The 14,025-nt window shown below is 51.5% G+C and overlaps 3 protein-coding genes and 1 pseudogene across 3 annotated transcripts; all 4 read left to right on the top strand.

Moving 5' to 3' along the window:
• Positions 1 to 2,030: 2,030 nt before the first annotated feature.
• Positions 2,031 to 3,584, top strand: LOC120644242 (transcription termination factor MTERF4, chloroplastic-like). Its single transcript, XM_039920825.1, has one exon. It carries the CDS (start codon positions 2,121 to 2,123, stop codon positions 3,582 to 3,584), a length of 1,464 nt encoding a protein of 487 aa, XP_039776759.1. The 5' UTR covers positions 2,031 to 2,120.
• A 1,843-nt stretch (positions 3,585 to 5,427) lies between these two features.
• Positions 5,428 to 6,461, top strand: LOC120656425 (annotated as a pseudogene).
• A 586-nt stretch (positions 6,462 to 7,047) lies between these two features.
• Positions 7,048 to 9,371, top strand: LOC120657914 (pectinesterase-like). Its single transcript, XM_039936181.1, has 2 exons — positions 7,048 to 8,151; positions 8,689 to 9,371. Exons 1-2 carry the CDS (start codon positions 7,098 to 7,100, stop codon positions 9,369 to 9,371), a joined length of 1,737 nt encoding a protein of 578 aa, XP_039792115.1. The 5' UTR covers positions 7,048 to 7,097.
• Positions 9,372 to 10,668: 1,297 nt separating this feature from the next.
• On the top strand, positions 10,669 to 12,636 carry LOC120656415 (pectinesterase-like). The gene is made up of 2 exons (XM_039934495.1): positions 10,669 to 11,725; positions 11,797 to 12,636. The coding sequence occupies exons 1-2, from the start codon at positions 10,669 to 10,671 to the stop codon at positions 12,480 to 12,482; spliced, it is 1,743 nt and encodes a 580-aa protein (XP_039790429.1). The 3' UTR covers positions 12,483 to 12,636.
• Positions 12,637 to 14,025: the final 1,389 nt, after the last annotated feature.

Genomic DNA, 14,025 nt, shown 5'->3' with positions numbered 1-14,025 from the left:
TGTTTGATGTTAGTTAAAGAGATTAATGGGGTGTTTAGAAACAGGGACTTTTAAAAGGTCCTGGGGACTTTTTAGTATTTAGAAGTATTAAATAAATATTAATTATAAAACTAACTGCACAACCCTGGGGCTAAACTGCGAGACGAATCTAATGAGGTATCTTAATCTATGATTAGCGAATGGTTACTGTAGCACCACTGTAGCAAATTATGAATTAATTAGGCTCATTAGATTCGTCTCGCGAAAAAGCACTCAGCTGTCAAAAAACATTTATAAACAGATTTTATTTAATACTATAAAATAGTAAGATTCCTTTTGATGTGATAGAGACTTCTGAAAAAAGTCCTGGAGCCAAACAAGGCCTAAATATGAGCTAACAACAAAACTAACTGTATAAATGGATGTTGTGTGGAGTGTTTGATGTTTCGATCCAACCAGCAGGTGTTATTGTTTGTTGTGTCCAGTCTAGACAGTAAATATAATCGGCAGCTCTTCTATCTGGATCGTTTTAAAAAAACCCTGTATAAATAAAGATTTATTCACAAGACGAGTCCACTAAATCTAATTAATTCATCATTTAATCATATATTTACTGTAGCACACCGTTGTCAAATTATGAACTAATCAGATTTAGTATATTCATCTCACGAATTAGCCTCAATTTATACAATTAATTATGTAATTAGTCTATATTTAATACTCCTAAATGGTGTCAAACATCCGATATGATGGAAACTTAAAATAAGTTTTTGGAATTAGACAGTCCCTGTAACCAATCCAGACCTTAATTTCACTAAAAGGCTTTTGCGGTTTACTATAAGGCTTTTGCTCCGTAGTCATATATATAGAGGTCCACTCCAGCGCGGCAGTTTTTTGCGTGTCCAACTGGGAAGAGAAAGATTAACAATAGCTAATAGCTTATCATCACGAGGGGAGGGCGACGACGCCACGGCGAGCAGAGAAGAAAGAGCCGTGCTCGGGTCGGGTGCGCAAAATCGATGGAGGACCACGCCGGATCGATCTATAGGAGCGCGCGCGGCACACGCAATCGCGGTTGAGATGTCGTAGTTTTCGGTGGGCTGCTCACGTGCTGCTGCTTTCGTGGAGCGTCATGGATGGACACTCGGGGACTCCTCTTCCTTGCTTAAAAAAAAAACGGCTCGTGTACTCGTCCATCCAGCACAATTCGTTGGGATGCCACAATCTTTTTTTTTGGTACAAAAAATCGCTCATGAAACACGACTCGTGGGAGCTTTATAGAAAAGAAGAACTGAAGAAGGAAGGCACTGCAAGCAAAATGCTGGAGTGGCAGTGACAGGAATGCGAGATTAAAAAACGATGACGGCGGCGGCCGCAACAGTTGACTGAACATTGTACTCTGCACTCTGCAGAGTCGTAGTCTCTCAAGCAAGGTTGGAAATAGCGGGCTATGAAGTTTAGCGGTAACATTCTCTAAAAGCTATAGAATAGCTATAGCGAAGCTATAGCGGGCTATAGCGAAAACTAAATCATTTAGCGGAATGATAAAATAATAAATAATCTCATATAAATTATAAGTATCGTTGGTCTAACACCTAAAATTTGAGTTTAACACGTCTCTTAACTACCCAACAGTACCCAATTGACATTTAGCGCTGCTAAGTCTCACAAAAACCTATTTAGCGGACATTTAGCATGGCTAAATTTCATAAAACCTCTTTTAGCGGATATAGCGGACAAATGTTGTATAGCGTAGCGGTAGATCTCCTAAAAAGCTATTAGCGGGCTATAGCGAGGCTATAGCGGGCTATTTCCAACCATGCTCTCAAGAAATCCTTTTTGGCTTCAATTCACGTGTTTATCGAAAGTAAAAAAAAACAACTGATGTATCTGAAGAAAAAAAAATCAAAACTCAGAAGCAAGCCAGCCCCCACAAAATTACGGCCCGGCTAATGAAAACGCGCACGCCAACCCGCGTTGGACCGGCCCACTGGTACAACTCACACCCGGCAACAATTGAGGGCGCATCATTTCGCCACGGCCCAAAAGGACCCGCCTCTGAAACCCACCCCGCCAGGCACCACCCCAGCCACCGCCTCGCCGCCGCCAGTGCCACTCCCGGCGAGCCGCCGCCATCAGCCATGCTTCCCCTCGCCCGCGCGCTTCGGAGCCTCGGCCCGGCGGCGGCCGCGCGCGAGGGCCCCCTCCTCGCGTGGCTCTCCTCCGCGAGGTCGGCCTCCTCCTCCGCGCCGCCGGAGTACGAGATGCCGTCCGTGACGTGGGGCGTGATCCAGGGGCGCAAGGAGCGCCTCGTCTCCCGCGTGCTGGCGCTCGACTTCCTCCGCTCCGCGGGCGTGTCCGACCCCGCCGGCGAGCTCGAGGCCGTCGAGCTCCCCTCCTCGCTCGAGGTGCTCCAGGAGCGCCTCGACTTCCTCCTCCGCCTCGGCCTCTCCACCGACGACCTCTCCAATTACCCGCTCCTCCTCGCCTGCTCCCTTCGGAAGAACATCATCCCCGTGCTCTCCTACCTCGAGAAGCTCGGCGTCACGCGCGCCCGCCTCGCCGCCTTCGTCCGCGCTTACCCCGCGTGCCTCCACGCCTCCGTTGCTGTCGACCTCTCCCCCGTCGTCAAGGCCCTCCGTGGCCTCGACGTCGACCGCCAGGACATTCCACGAGTCCTCGAGCGGTATCCCGACGTCCTGGGCCTCAAGCCGGACGGCACAATCAGCACCTCCGTCGCCTACCTCGTCGGCATCGTCGGTGTGGCGCCACGAGACATCGGTCCCATGGTAACGCATTACCCTTTCTTCCTCGGTATGAGAGTTGGCACTACCATCAAGCCGTTCTGCGATTACATCACTTCTCTCGGGCTGCCCATGCGAATCCTGGCGAGGATCCTTGAGAAGCGGCCGTACATTCTGGGCTATGATCTCGAGGAGACGGTCAAACCAAACGTGGATGCATTGCTCAGCTTCGGCATTCAGAAGGAGGCACTGCCATTGGTGATCGCACAGTACCCATCTATACTTGGGCTGCCGCTGAAAGCGAAGCTAGCAGCGCAACAGTATTTCTTCAACTTGAAGCTCCAAATTGACCCAGATGGATTTGCCCGTGCAGTTGAGAAGTTGCCACAGCTTGTAAGCTTAAATCAGAATGTGATCTTGAAGCCTGTAGAGTTCCTCCGTGGACGAGGGATCTCCAATGAGGATGTTGCACGTATGGTGGTACGGTGCCCACAGATTCTATTGCTGCGGATTGAGCTCATGAAGAACAGCTTATACTTCTTCAAGAGTGAGATGAAGAGACCAATGAGTGAATTGTTGGAGTACCCGGAGTATTTTACCTATAGCTTGGAGTCAAGGATCAAGCCTAGGTACATGAGAGTTACAAGTAAAGGGATTAGGTGTAGCTTGGATTGGTTCCTGAACTGCAGTGATCTGAGGTTTGAGGAAAGGATGCGAGGGGATTTTATTGAAGGGGATGCACCAGGACCTTCATTTACAATGGGTGGGAAGCTTCAGATGCCAGGTAGCCAGTTAGTGTCAGATGATGATAATGAGGATACTGATGATGAGGTGCTATATAGGCGGACAGTCATGCTCTAGTGAGTATAATTTGATAATTTGTTTCTTGTTGCTTTCCTTTGAACAAGGTTGTAGAACAGTATTGTTTGTGATTGTTCATGAAATTACAAAAGCTCCCCATTTATTGTTACAGATATGGTGCAGTTTAATTCCAAAGGTCTTCCGTGACATGTTTGCAGCAGTATCGTATTAGCAAGTAAGTGTTTGATATTATTCTTTTTTTTCTTGAACATGTCAAAGGGTATCTATTCTAACTCTGATCCTTAAAAGCTAACTGTAGACTGTAGGTTTTAAAGAGCTGGATTCTTAAAAGCTGTAAACTGTTGGGATGTAGCTTGTGGACTGTGGTGTAAATTGTAAAGAGGGGTCGGACTATAAATATCGCTTTTTAAAAAGTGACCCATTTGTTTTAACTTCAGCGTTTGGAACTAGAGTTCACAATTCAAAGCTAAAACAAACAAACAAACAAACAAACAAGCAAAGAATAAGCTAGATGAGAGTCCGCATAGCAGGAAACTAGATAATAAAATGGTAATAAGCTGTAGTTAGGAATTTATAGGCTAACAGTATTTAGTACCCCATTATTATAAAATGGTGTATTTGCAGGCAGTTCTATGTTCCGTTCAACAGAAAGTAATCTTCTTTTTTATCATAATAAATTGAACAATTACAAAAATTTCGAGATAATTCTAGTTGTTGCTTAATTTTTGTTCAAGACTTAAAGTTATATTATCACTATCAATCAATTGTAAAGTATATTTAAAATATAAATCCGTTCACTATGTAGGTATCCTCACTTGCTAGGTGAGAAGGCACCAGAACATGAATGATGAGCCTTCTCTTGGAACCAGCCAAAGTAGTTTGAGTGCCCAACCAACAACTCGAACGGATTGATAGCGGCACTGATGGTACTTGGGGGGACACAGCCTTTGACCATTTGTCCCGGCGATGGAAATGGGATGTCCATTGACAATTTAAGCGGGAGATTGAAGAACTCTGAAGTGGAACGGATATGAATGTGCTGATGATGAAAAACTCCCTCCAGGTAAACAGTTGAATGTTGCACTAGTTGATTCATGCAACTCTAAGAGAGGCCATGGGTTGATCGTGCAATACGATTCAGATTTTTGTAAATGTGCACTATTTACTGTGTGTAACTCGAATGTTCAGCATTACTTTAGTCAATGAAATAGCACCTACTCAAACCATAGTGTGGCACATTGCTTCAGTAGTGTACTGCCCCCCGCCCAACCACAGACTGCACATTGCTTCTAGCTACTCAAACCATCGTGTGGCACCTTTGATTTGATGTCAGTACAATGCACTCGGGTTCGCCCTATCTTAATTCAAGTTAGAAGCAAAGTTATATTGCCAATTGATGACAATGATGATCAACTGAAATCGTGTAATTTTGGTGCACGGTTGCTCTCCCGCCTGGTGAGTCGTCCTACCCGGCTAGCCCTTCTTTGTAATGAATGGTCGAGCTACATACTTTGAAGTTCTTTTTGAATGCTAGTTGTTGCTGATCACGGTCCCGTTTGGCCCGCGTCCAAAGTAAATACGCAAAAGCACTGCGGCCACTGATCCGTATGTGAATCGGAAGCACCAGCAGTAATCAGCTCATCCTGATCGGAAGGCCTGGGATACACCAAGTCGGAGTCCGAGCTAGTCCAGCCTACCACCGACTCGGAAAACAGCATAGTTGCAAGGCCCCCATAAAAGGCCGAGGCACCCTGCGCTTCTCTCCATCGAAGGCAAAGCCAAGCCAGAGCCGGCGGTCACCAACGTTCAGCAGCCAACCCAAGGGCCTAGTCCACGCACCCTGTCTGCAGTGCGAGGCAGCGCTCACGCAAGCGAAGCAATCATGGGAAACGTCGCCGGGAAGAAGATTCTGACGGTGGCGATCTCGTTGCTCGCTGTCCTGGCTCTCCTCCTCCAACCGTGCGCCGCCGCACGCCCCGTTCCCGGAACAGCCTCTATTATTGACGGCAGCCGGAGCCTGCACCTGCCACTCCGCGGGTCGCTGCTGCGCGGCCCGGAGAGCGTCGCCTTCGACGGCGACAGCATGGGCCCCTAAGCGGCGTCTCTGACGGACGCGTCTTGAAGTGGAACGGGCAGGCGCGCCGCTGGTCGGCCTACAGCGCCAAGGCCTGCACCGCGTCTAGAACTCGGCCGGCGGAAGTCACGGAGAGCATTTGTGGCCGCCCGTTGGGCCTGCGCTTCCACTACAAGTCCGGCAACCTCTACATCGCCGACGCGTACAAGGGGCTAATGCGTGTCGGCCCGGGCGGCGGCAAGGCGACGGTTCTGGCCAACGAGATCGATGGCGTGCCGCTCCGCTTCACCAACGGCGTCGACGTCGACCAGGTCACCGGAGAAGTGTTCTTTACGGACAGTAGCATGAACTATCAGCGGTCGCAGCATGAGAGAGTCACGGCTACTGGAGACTCGACGGGCCACCTTATGAAGTATGACCCGAAGACGAAGAGTGTCACCGTGCTACAATCCGGTATCACGTACCCTAATGGTCTCGCTATCAATGCCGATCGAACACACCTTGTCGTAGCACTCACCGGACCGTGCAAGTTGATGAGGTATTGGATCAAGGGTCCCAAGGCAGGCACATCAGAGCCGCTTGCCGATCTACCGGGCTATCCTGACAACGTGAGGGCTGACCTTAAAGGTGGATTTTGGATAGCACTGCACCGGGAGAAGATGGAATTGCCATTTGGTCCCGATAGCCACCTTCTCGCTGTGAGGATCAATGCTGACGGGCAAGTGGTCCAGGTGATGAAAGGATCCAAGAGCGTAAGACCGACTAAGGTAATGGAGAGGGAAGGCGGCAAGTTGTATATGGGCTCGGTGGAATTACCTTATGTCGGCGTAGTTAGTGAATAGAAATTTCGATCTCTATAGCTAGTGGTTTTAGTTTAGGCTTGCTATTTTTCGATGTTGCTATGCTCAGCTTGATTTTTTTTACATCACAGAATGATTGTACTAGCCTATTTTTGGTACTCGTTGAATGATTACTTAATGGGGTTGTTCGGCTGATCCAATTTCGACTTGTCTTGGCTTATCTCCTTTCACATAATACTATTTATTCTACCAGCCGAACACTATTCACTGGATCAGCCGAACAACCTCAATGTACTTCAACGAAAAAGTTTGGGTATACTGTGCCAAAATTCGTATAATAAAGTGATGGAGGGTTCGTCTAAATAAAGCTACCACCGAGGTACCAATTACCAATATCTCCCGAGCACCGTAATTCCGTAAATGTCAAAAAGTTCCTGCTCCTGACGATTTATAACTAGTAGACCGTGATTGAAGAATTGAAGATGAACTAGGCCCTCAACATATTTCAGTTTCTCCCCTAAACTCACCCTTGGCCGAGCATTGATTATGCGGCAAAAGGCACTGTGCCAACTCTATAAAACCCCTTTGCCTTTCGCACTGTAACCTGCAGCTATCGACTCAACAAGTACACAACAGCCAAGACCCGCACAGGCAGCTCAGCCTCGATCAGCTAGAACCATGGAAACGTTTGGTGGGGCAAGCTCGCCAGAGAGGCAGGCGAAGAGAAGGCTACCCATCGTTGCATGGTCCTGCGCCATGGCCACGGTGCTGGCTCTCGCGACGGTGGCGCCTGTCGCTGCCGGAAAGGGAGACGAGGCGGCATCGATGGTCGGCAACGCGGCCGCCGTCTCGAGGATCGCCGCCACGTCGGCGTCGGCACCGCCGTCCAGCGTGAACGTCACGTCGATCTGCCGGTCGACGCCGGACCCGAGCGCGTGCGAGACCGCGCTCACGTCGGCCGAGGCGCGGTCGGCCGGGGACCCGTTCGCGGCGTCCGTCCAATTCGCGATGGCCAGGGCCACGACGGCGCTCTCGCTGGCGCGCAACCTCTCCGCGTCCGCGCCGGCTTCGCCGCCGTCGGGCATGCACGACTGCGCCGAGCTGCTCGACATCAGCCTCGCCCAGCTCCGCGACGCGCTCGAGGGGCGCGCGGCCGACGCGGCCGGGGCCACGACGTGGCTCAGCGCCGCGCTGACGAACCAGGGCACGTGCGACGACAGCCTCGCCGCCGCCGCGCGGGGCCCCGCGGGGCGCAACGCCGTGCGCAAGCAGGTCGCGGCGCTCGCGCGGTTCATCCGCACCGCCCTGGCGCTGCACGTCAACAAGGTCAAGGGCGTCCCACCGCCCGCCGCGACGTCGTCACCTAATAAAGGCACCGTGTTCCCGTCCTGGTTGCCCGAGCACGACAGGAGGCTCCTCGAGTCTCCGGCGACCAGAGTCGTCACGCCCGACGCCGTGGTGGCGCTGGACGGCAGCGGGACGCACAGAAGCATCAACGAGGCGATCGCCGCCGTCACGGCGCCGGTGGGAACCAAGGCGAGCGGCCGCGGCGGAGCAGGAGGATCGAGAAGGAAGGTGATCCACGTGAAGACCGGGCTGTACAAGGAGAGCGTGAGCATCTCGTACCAGCAGGAGGACGTGATGCTGGTGGGCGACGGCAAGGGGAAGACCATCATCGGCGGAGACAAGAGCGTCGCCGGCGGCTACACCACCTACTCCTCCGCCACCTTGGGTACGTACGTGGGCATGTACTCTTGGATCTGGTGGCAAACTTTTTCTCTTTATGTGTAAAGATCTTTCTAGGCTTTATCGATCAATCTCATCTACTCCCTCCGTCCCAAAAAAACGCAATTATGGGATTCGTGCCGGTCAAATTTGTTAAAGTTTGACCGTCTATAATGATTAATATTAACATTTATGTATCGACCAAAATCTATTACGAAAATATATCCCATCATTAATCTATTGATACTAGTTTTGTATTATAAATGTTGATATCTTTTGCACAAGTTTTGATCAAATTTGAAAACCATTGACTCTCGAGAAGCGAGAATTGCATTTTTTTTGGAACGGAGGGAGTACTCTACACGCAGTACAGAGCGTACCACGCCAAAATGAAACGAGTGCGATGTTTCACTTGCCATGTCGATCACATTTGAATGTTGCCACTTTTTCTTAAGTCTCTCAACAGTACACTCCTATTGTCGAGTAGTATGAACCAACTAACCAACGCCCTTTGTGATCTTTGCGATGACCGACGACGATGCAGCTGCCATGGGCGCCGGCTTCATCGCCAAGGGCCTGAGCATCGTGAACAGCGCCGGACCAGACAAAGGCCAGGCGGTGGCGCTGCTGGTCGGCGGCGACCGCTCCGTCGTGTACCAGTGCGAGGTCAAGGCGCACCAGGACACGCTCTTCACGCACTCCAACCGCCAGTTCTACGCCGAGTCCGACATCTCCGGCACGGTGGACTTCATCTTCGGCAACTCCGCCGTGGTCTTCCAGCGCTGCAACATCCAGGCCAGGAAGCCCAGCCCGGGCCAGCAGGACGTCGTCACGGCGCAGGGCCGCGACGACCCGAACCAGAACACGGGGATCTCCATCCACAGGTGCCGGATCGCCGGCGCGTCCGACCTCGGCAGGACGCCGGTGTACCTAGGCCGGCCGTGGAAGAGGTACGCGCGGGTGGCCGTGATGGAGAGCACCCTGGACGGCTCGGTCGCGCCGGCCGGGTGGCTGGCGTGGCCGGACCAGCCGGCGCCGAGCACGACGCTGTACTACGGGGAGTACCGGAACACCGGGGCCGGCGCGGAGACGAAGGGGCGGGTGACGTGGACTGGGGTGCACACGTCATTGTCCACGGCGGATGCCACGGGGTTCACCGTGGAGAAGTTTATCATGGGGAACTCATGGTTGGGCGCCACTGGAGTTGGGTACACTTCTGGACTGTAAGAAAGGTTGTGACATACAGATACGTCAAGGTGCTAATGGTTTAGGATCCAAACCAAAACAGTACCAAACTATTTTATTAAATATATTCACATAAACCACTCCAAACCAATCTATACTAGGTAAAAACCAAACCAAACCAAACCATATATCAAGAGCCGGATCCTGAAAATAAAACTTCACGTTCACACTATAAAATTTTATCGAAATTGATTGAAATTTTTGGAGATGACTCAGTATGTGTGGCTAAAACTACACGTGGACCCTACGTCAAGAGCCGGACCCCGAAAATAAAACCTCGCGTTCACACTATAAAATTTTATCGAAATCGACTGAAATTTTTTTGAGACGACTCAGTATAACTGATAGCTACTCTGTGCAAAATAGTGTAGTTAGACCTACTCGCGGACCCTACGTTAAGAGAGCGGACTAAAACCAAAGCAAACCGTTTCTCTTGTGAAACCAAACCAAACCGAATTGATTGCTAGGGAAATCATTTCCCATCAAATTGAAGTGGACCCAATACAAAATCCAAACCACCACAACCGGTTTTAACCCAAACCATTAGCAGGTTGACAGATACGGTATACAACACCTATGCCCTTACTGATTATAACCTGGACGAACAAATAAATAAGCGAAAAAGAGAAACTCCGGAAATCCTTGTGTAAGAAATTCTATAACCAGTTTAATGTGAGAGTATTGCATCTAAATATGGTGTTTTGTGCAATTCGTTGTAATAATCTTTTTATCACCAGATAGAATTGCATCAGATAAGATGGTGCAGGCAGACTACAAACTTGAAGCCAAAGGTAAGGTGTAGTATTTGGTATGACAAAGTCTTTAAATATTAATTTTGACTACAGTTTTGATTACAACATAACACATATTGAATCCGTTCATGCAATCTCTATATGCAGACATACACATGTAATTTGACAAATTGCTGACAAAATATTGTGAACCTTAACCGGGGGCGCGTGGGGGTAACAAAATAAGTCTTTGGACAGAGCGAGCAAATACTGCTAACAATGTTGACAATGAAACCGGCATAGAATTCAGTATGGAATTGGTGTAATGCAATCTTTCTGAAACTTTGGCGAGATTTTTCCCCACTTCAAGCTGGCGTTTCTGAAGCTTTGAATGAACAACCCAAGAACTACGTACCCCAATTTTAGCAGAGTTCAGTTTCTCCCTTAATTTGCTCTGCAAAGTGCTCAGCTGCCTAGTTATAACTTATAAAACCCATGGACGTACCCAACTGTTCACGACGAGCTCACGCATCTAGCGAGCTGGAACCATGGAAACGTTTGCTAGGGCAAGCTCGCGAGAGTGGCAGGGGAGGAGGAGGAGGCTACTGCCAGTTGCCGCATGGTCCTGCGCCATGGCCATGGTGCTAGCTCTCGCAGCGCCGGCAGCTGCGACCTCCACAGCAAAAGGAGAGAGCGAGGCAACGTCGACGGGCACTGCGGGCGCCGTCTCGAGGATCGCCACCTCGTCGGCCGCGCCGCCAACGAGACAGAAACAGAACGTGACGTTGATCTGCCAGTCGACGCCGTACCCGAGCGCCTGCGAGACGGCTCTGTCGTCGGCGGAGGCGCGGTCGGCCGCGGACCCGTTCGCGGCGTCCGTGCAGTTCGCGATCGCCCGGGCCACGGCGGCGCACGCGCTGGCGCGCAACCTCTCCGCGTCCACCCCGACCGATCCGCCGTCGGGCATGCGCGACTGCGTCGAGCTGCTCGACATCACCCTCCACCAGCTCGGCGACGCGCTCGCGGGATCCGCGTCCGACGCGCAAGGGGCGCGGACGTGGCTGAGCGCCGCGATGACGTACCAGGACACGTGCAACGAGAGCCTCGCCGCCGTTCCAGCCTCCGCGGGGCGCGACGCCGTGCGCCGGCAGGTCGGCGCGCTCGCCCAGTTCATCGGCACCGCGCTGGCGCTGCACGTCAGCAGGATGGAGGGCCGGAGCGGCGCCGCGCCGGCACCGGCGCCGTCACCGGAAGGTATCACCACGTTCCCGTCCTGGCTGTCGGAGCGCGACAGGAGGCTCCTCGAGTCCCCGGTGGCTAACATCACGCCGGACGCCGTGGTGGCGCTGGACGGCAGAGGGATGCACAAAAGTATCAACGATGCGGTCGCCGACGTCACGGCGGCGCGCTCTCGGGCGAGCGGTGGCCACGGAGAAGGAGCTAGCAGGAGGGTGGTGCTCCACGTGAAGGCCGGGCGGTACGTGGAGACCGTGCGAGTCCCTAACGCGAACGTGATGCTGGTGGGCGACGGTAAGGGGAAGACCATCCTCGACGGCCGCAAGAGCGCCGGCGACGGCTACACCACCTACAACTCCGCCACCGTCGGTACGTACAGTCTCTGCTCGTGTGAACGATCGAGATGAGCACGTGTCCTTCTCAGCTTGGTGTTGTTGCAGTTGTGCTGGGCGCGGGCTTCATCGGCAAGGGCCTGAGCATCATCAACAGCGCCGGGCCGGGGAAGGGCCAGGCGGTGGCGCTCGTGGTCTCCGGCGACCGCTCGGCGCTGTACCAGTGCGAGATCCAGGCGTACCAGGACACGCTCTACGCGCACGCGAACCGGCAGTTCTACGCCCAGACCGACGTCTCCGGCACGGTGGACTTCATCTTCGGCAACGCCGCCGTGGTCTTCCAGAACTGCGGCATCCGGGCCAGGAAGCCCATCACGGGCCAGAGAGATACCATCACGGCCCAGGGCCGGTACGACCTGAACCAGAACACCGGCATCACCCTCCAGAAGTGCCAGATCGCCGGCGCGCCGGACCTCGGCAGCACGCCGGTGTACCTGGGCCGCCCGTGGCGCAAGTTCGCGCGGGTGGGGGTGATGGAGAGCGACCTGGACGGCTCGATCGCGGCGGCGGGGTGGCTGGAGTGGTCGGAGCCGTCCGCGCTGAGCACGCTGTTCTACGGCGAGTTCGCCAACACCGGGCCCGGTGCGGCGACGAACGGCCGGGTGGCGTGGAACGGCGTGCACGCGTCGATGTCCGTCGCGGAGGCCACGGAGTTCACGGTCAAGAAGCTTATCGAGGGGGACACATGGTTGGGGGACACCGGGGTTCCTTACGCCTCTGGACTCTTTGAATAAAATCAGCATGGACTGTCTGTGATGAAATTTGTGGCTTCATCACCCAGTTGTGAACTGATGAACCAATCGAAATAAAAGAAAAAAAGAGGGGAAATTCTGCGAATGCTTATATGATGTGACTTTGTCAGATCATAGTCTTGGATTTGTTGATGCAAATCCACAATTTTACAACAGAAGAAAAGTCAAGCTCTGGGTTCAGGCATTCTGAATTTTCTGATCCTGATCTGTTGTGTTCTGCAGACGAACAGAGTGATGGAGTGAAGCGAGACGCTAATAGGGCTTATTAGCACTACCATGGAAAGCAGGCCTTCTCCGGCAGCCGCATCCCAAGCCTGGGCCCTTCGTCGTACCCCTCGCAGACCATCTCTCCCCTGTCATCTCTGTAGCACACCACCCCTCGCACCTGGTCCTCAAACACCTGAAAAGATCGCAGCGAAATTGGCACGAAAGATTCATCCAATTTCATGTGCAAGCTTGTTCAGAAGCTATAGGAGCAGTTGTTAGCAAAGAACACTCATAAGCTACATGGAATGCACTCACCGTCTTGATAGATCTCGTAGAGTTGGGTAGGTGCTCGCGGCTGCTGTGCACGGCCGTGCTGAACCTCACTGTCGCTGTCGCCTTCCTTGTGCCGAAACTTGGAATGGCAAGGAAGGGGTGGGATGGCAAGAGCTCCTGATCGCCATTGGGCTCTTGAGGGGAGGAACCCTTGCCAGTTTTGGAAAAGAGAAGGGTGGTGAAGTGGTTACCATAGGAGCGAGCTCTTTTTCAATAACGAACTTAATTGCAGTTTGGTTGGTGCTGAACAAGATGTCACTTTTATATGCAATGCTGCAAAGTCCACAACCAATGATCATAAAAATGGACAATGTGTCCAGATGAGATAAAGGGCGTTGTTAATCATGTCTAGCTCTATAGAATCATTTACTTGCAGGGTCCATTTAGCAGTGGTTTTTTTTTTGTGATACGTATTTGAGCCTCGAGTTTTGAAAATATTTCGATATTGTTTTGTTTTAAAAAAGGGCCCGTTCGATGATTGGCTTGCCAAGTTGCCATGCATTTAGCAATCTTCTTTCGTTTGGGTGGTGTCTTCCTTTTAGGTTTGCGGGCCCAGCCAGTCCCATCATAGACATTATCCGCATAATTTGTTAATAATACTCTCTAATTTGTACAACCGACAAATCCTTATCTGGTGATGTGATGCACTTGACAAAACAATTAGATATTTATTATTGCCAATACCCAATAGTGGGCAACTGGACCCCAATTCAGTAGTTTCAACAACCACTGCCATTCCTTGACATTATTTGATTTGTAAAGACCTCAAGTGTCCTTTTCTATGTAATGTTTAGATTTAAGATTTGAAATGCTTGTATCACTGTTTGTGTTGATGATGGAAATCAAACCTCACCATGCAAACATAAAGGAAACTTGTTTATTATCCGTCCCAATCCAAAGGGGCCTAAAAGAGCTGCCACTACCTAGATCTAGATCGGCCTGATGAAAAGTTCTTTTTTCCTGGATTGCTCAAAATAAGTGCGCT

This window comes from Panicum virgatum, chromosome 1K (genome assembly GCF_016808335.1).
Source record: "Panicum virgatum strain AP13 chromosome 1K, P.virgatum_v5, whole genome shotgun sequence".
Lineage (NCBI taxonomy): Eukaryota > Viridiplantae > Streptophyta > Magnoliopsida > Poales > Poaceae > Panicum > Panicum virgatum.
The sequence above is the reverse complement of the archived record's forward strand: the minus strand, read 5'-3'. Positions and strand labels throughout refer to the sequence as shown.

Excerpts from the sequence above, each read along its gene's own strand:
- LOC120644242 (XM_039920825.1), top strand. The coding sequence starts at position 2,121 with ATGCTTCCCCTCGCCCGCGCGCTTCGGAGCCTCGGCCCGGCGGCGGCC.
- LOC120656415 (XM_039934495.1), top strand. The coding sequence starts at position 10,669 with ATGGAAACGTTTGCTAGGGCAAGCTCGCGAGAGTGGCAGGGGAGGAGG. Across the intron at positions 11,726-11,796 it reads CTACAACTCCGCCACCGTCG|TTGTGCTGGGCGCGGGCTTC; the intron begins GTACGTACAGTC and ends GTGTTGTTGCAG.
- LOC120657914 (XM_039936181.1), top strand. The coding sequence starts at position 7,098 with ATGGAAACGTTTGGTGGGGCAAGCTCGCCAGAGAGGCAGGCGAAGAGA. Across the intron at positions 8,152-8,688 it reads CTACTCCTCCGCCACCTTGG|CTGCCATGGGCGCCGGCTTC; the intron begins GTACGTACGTGG and ends ACGACGATGCAG.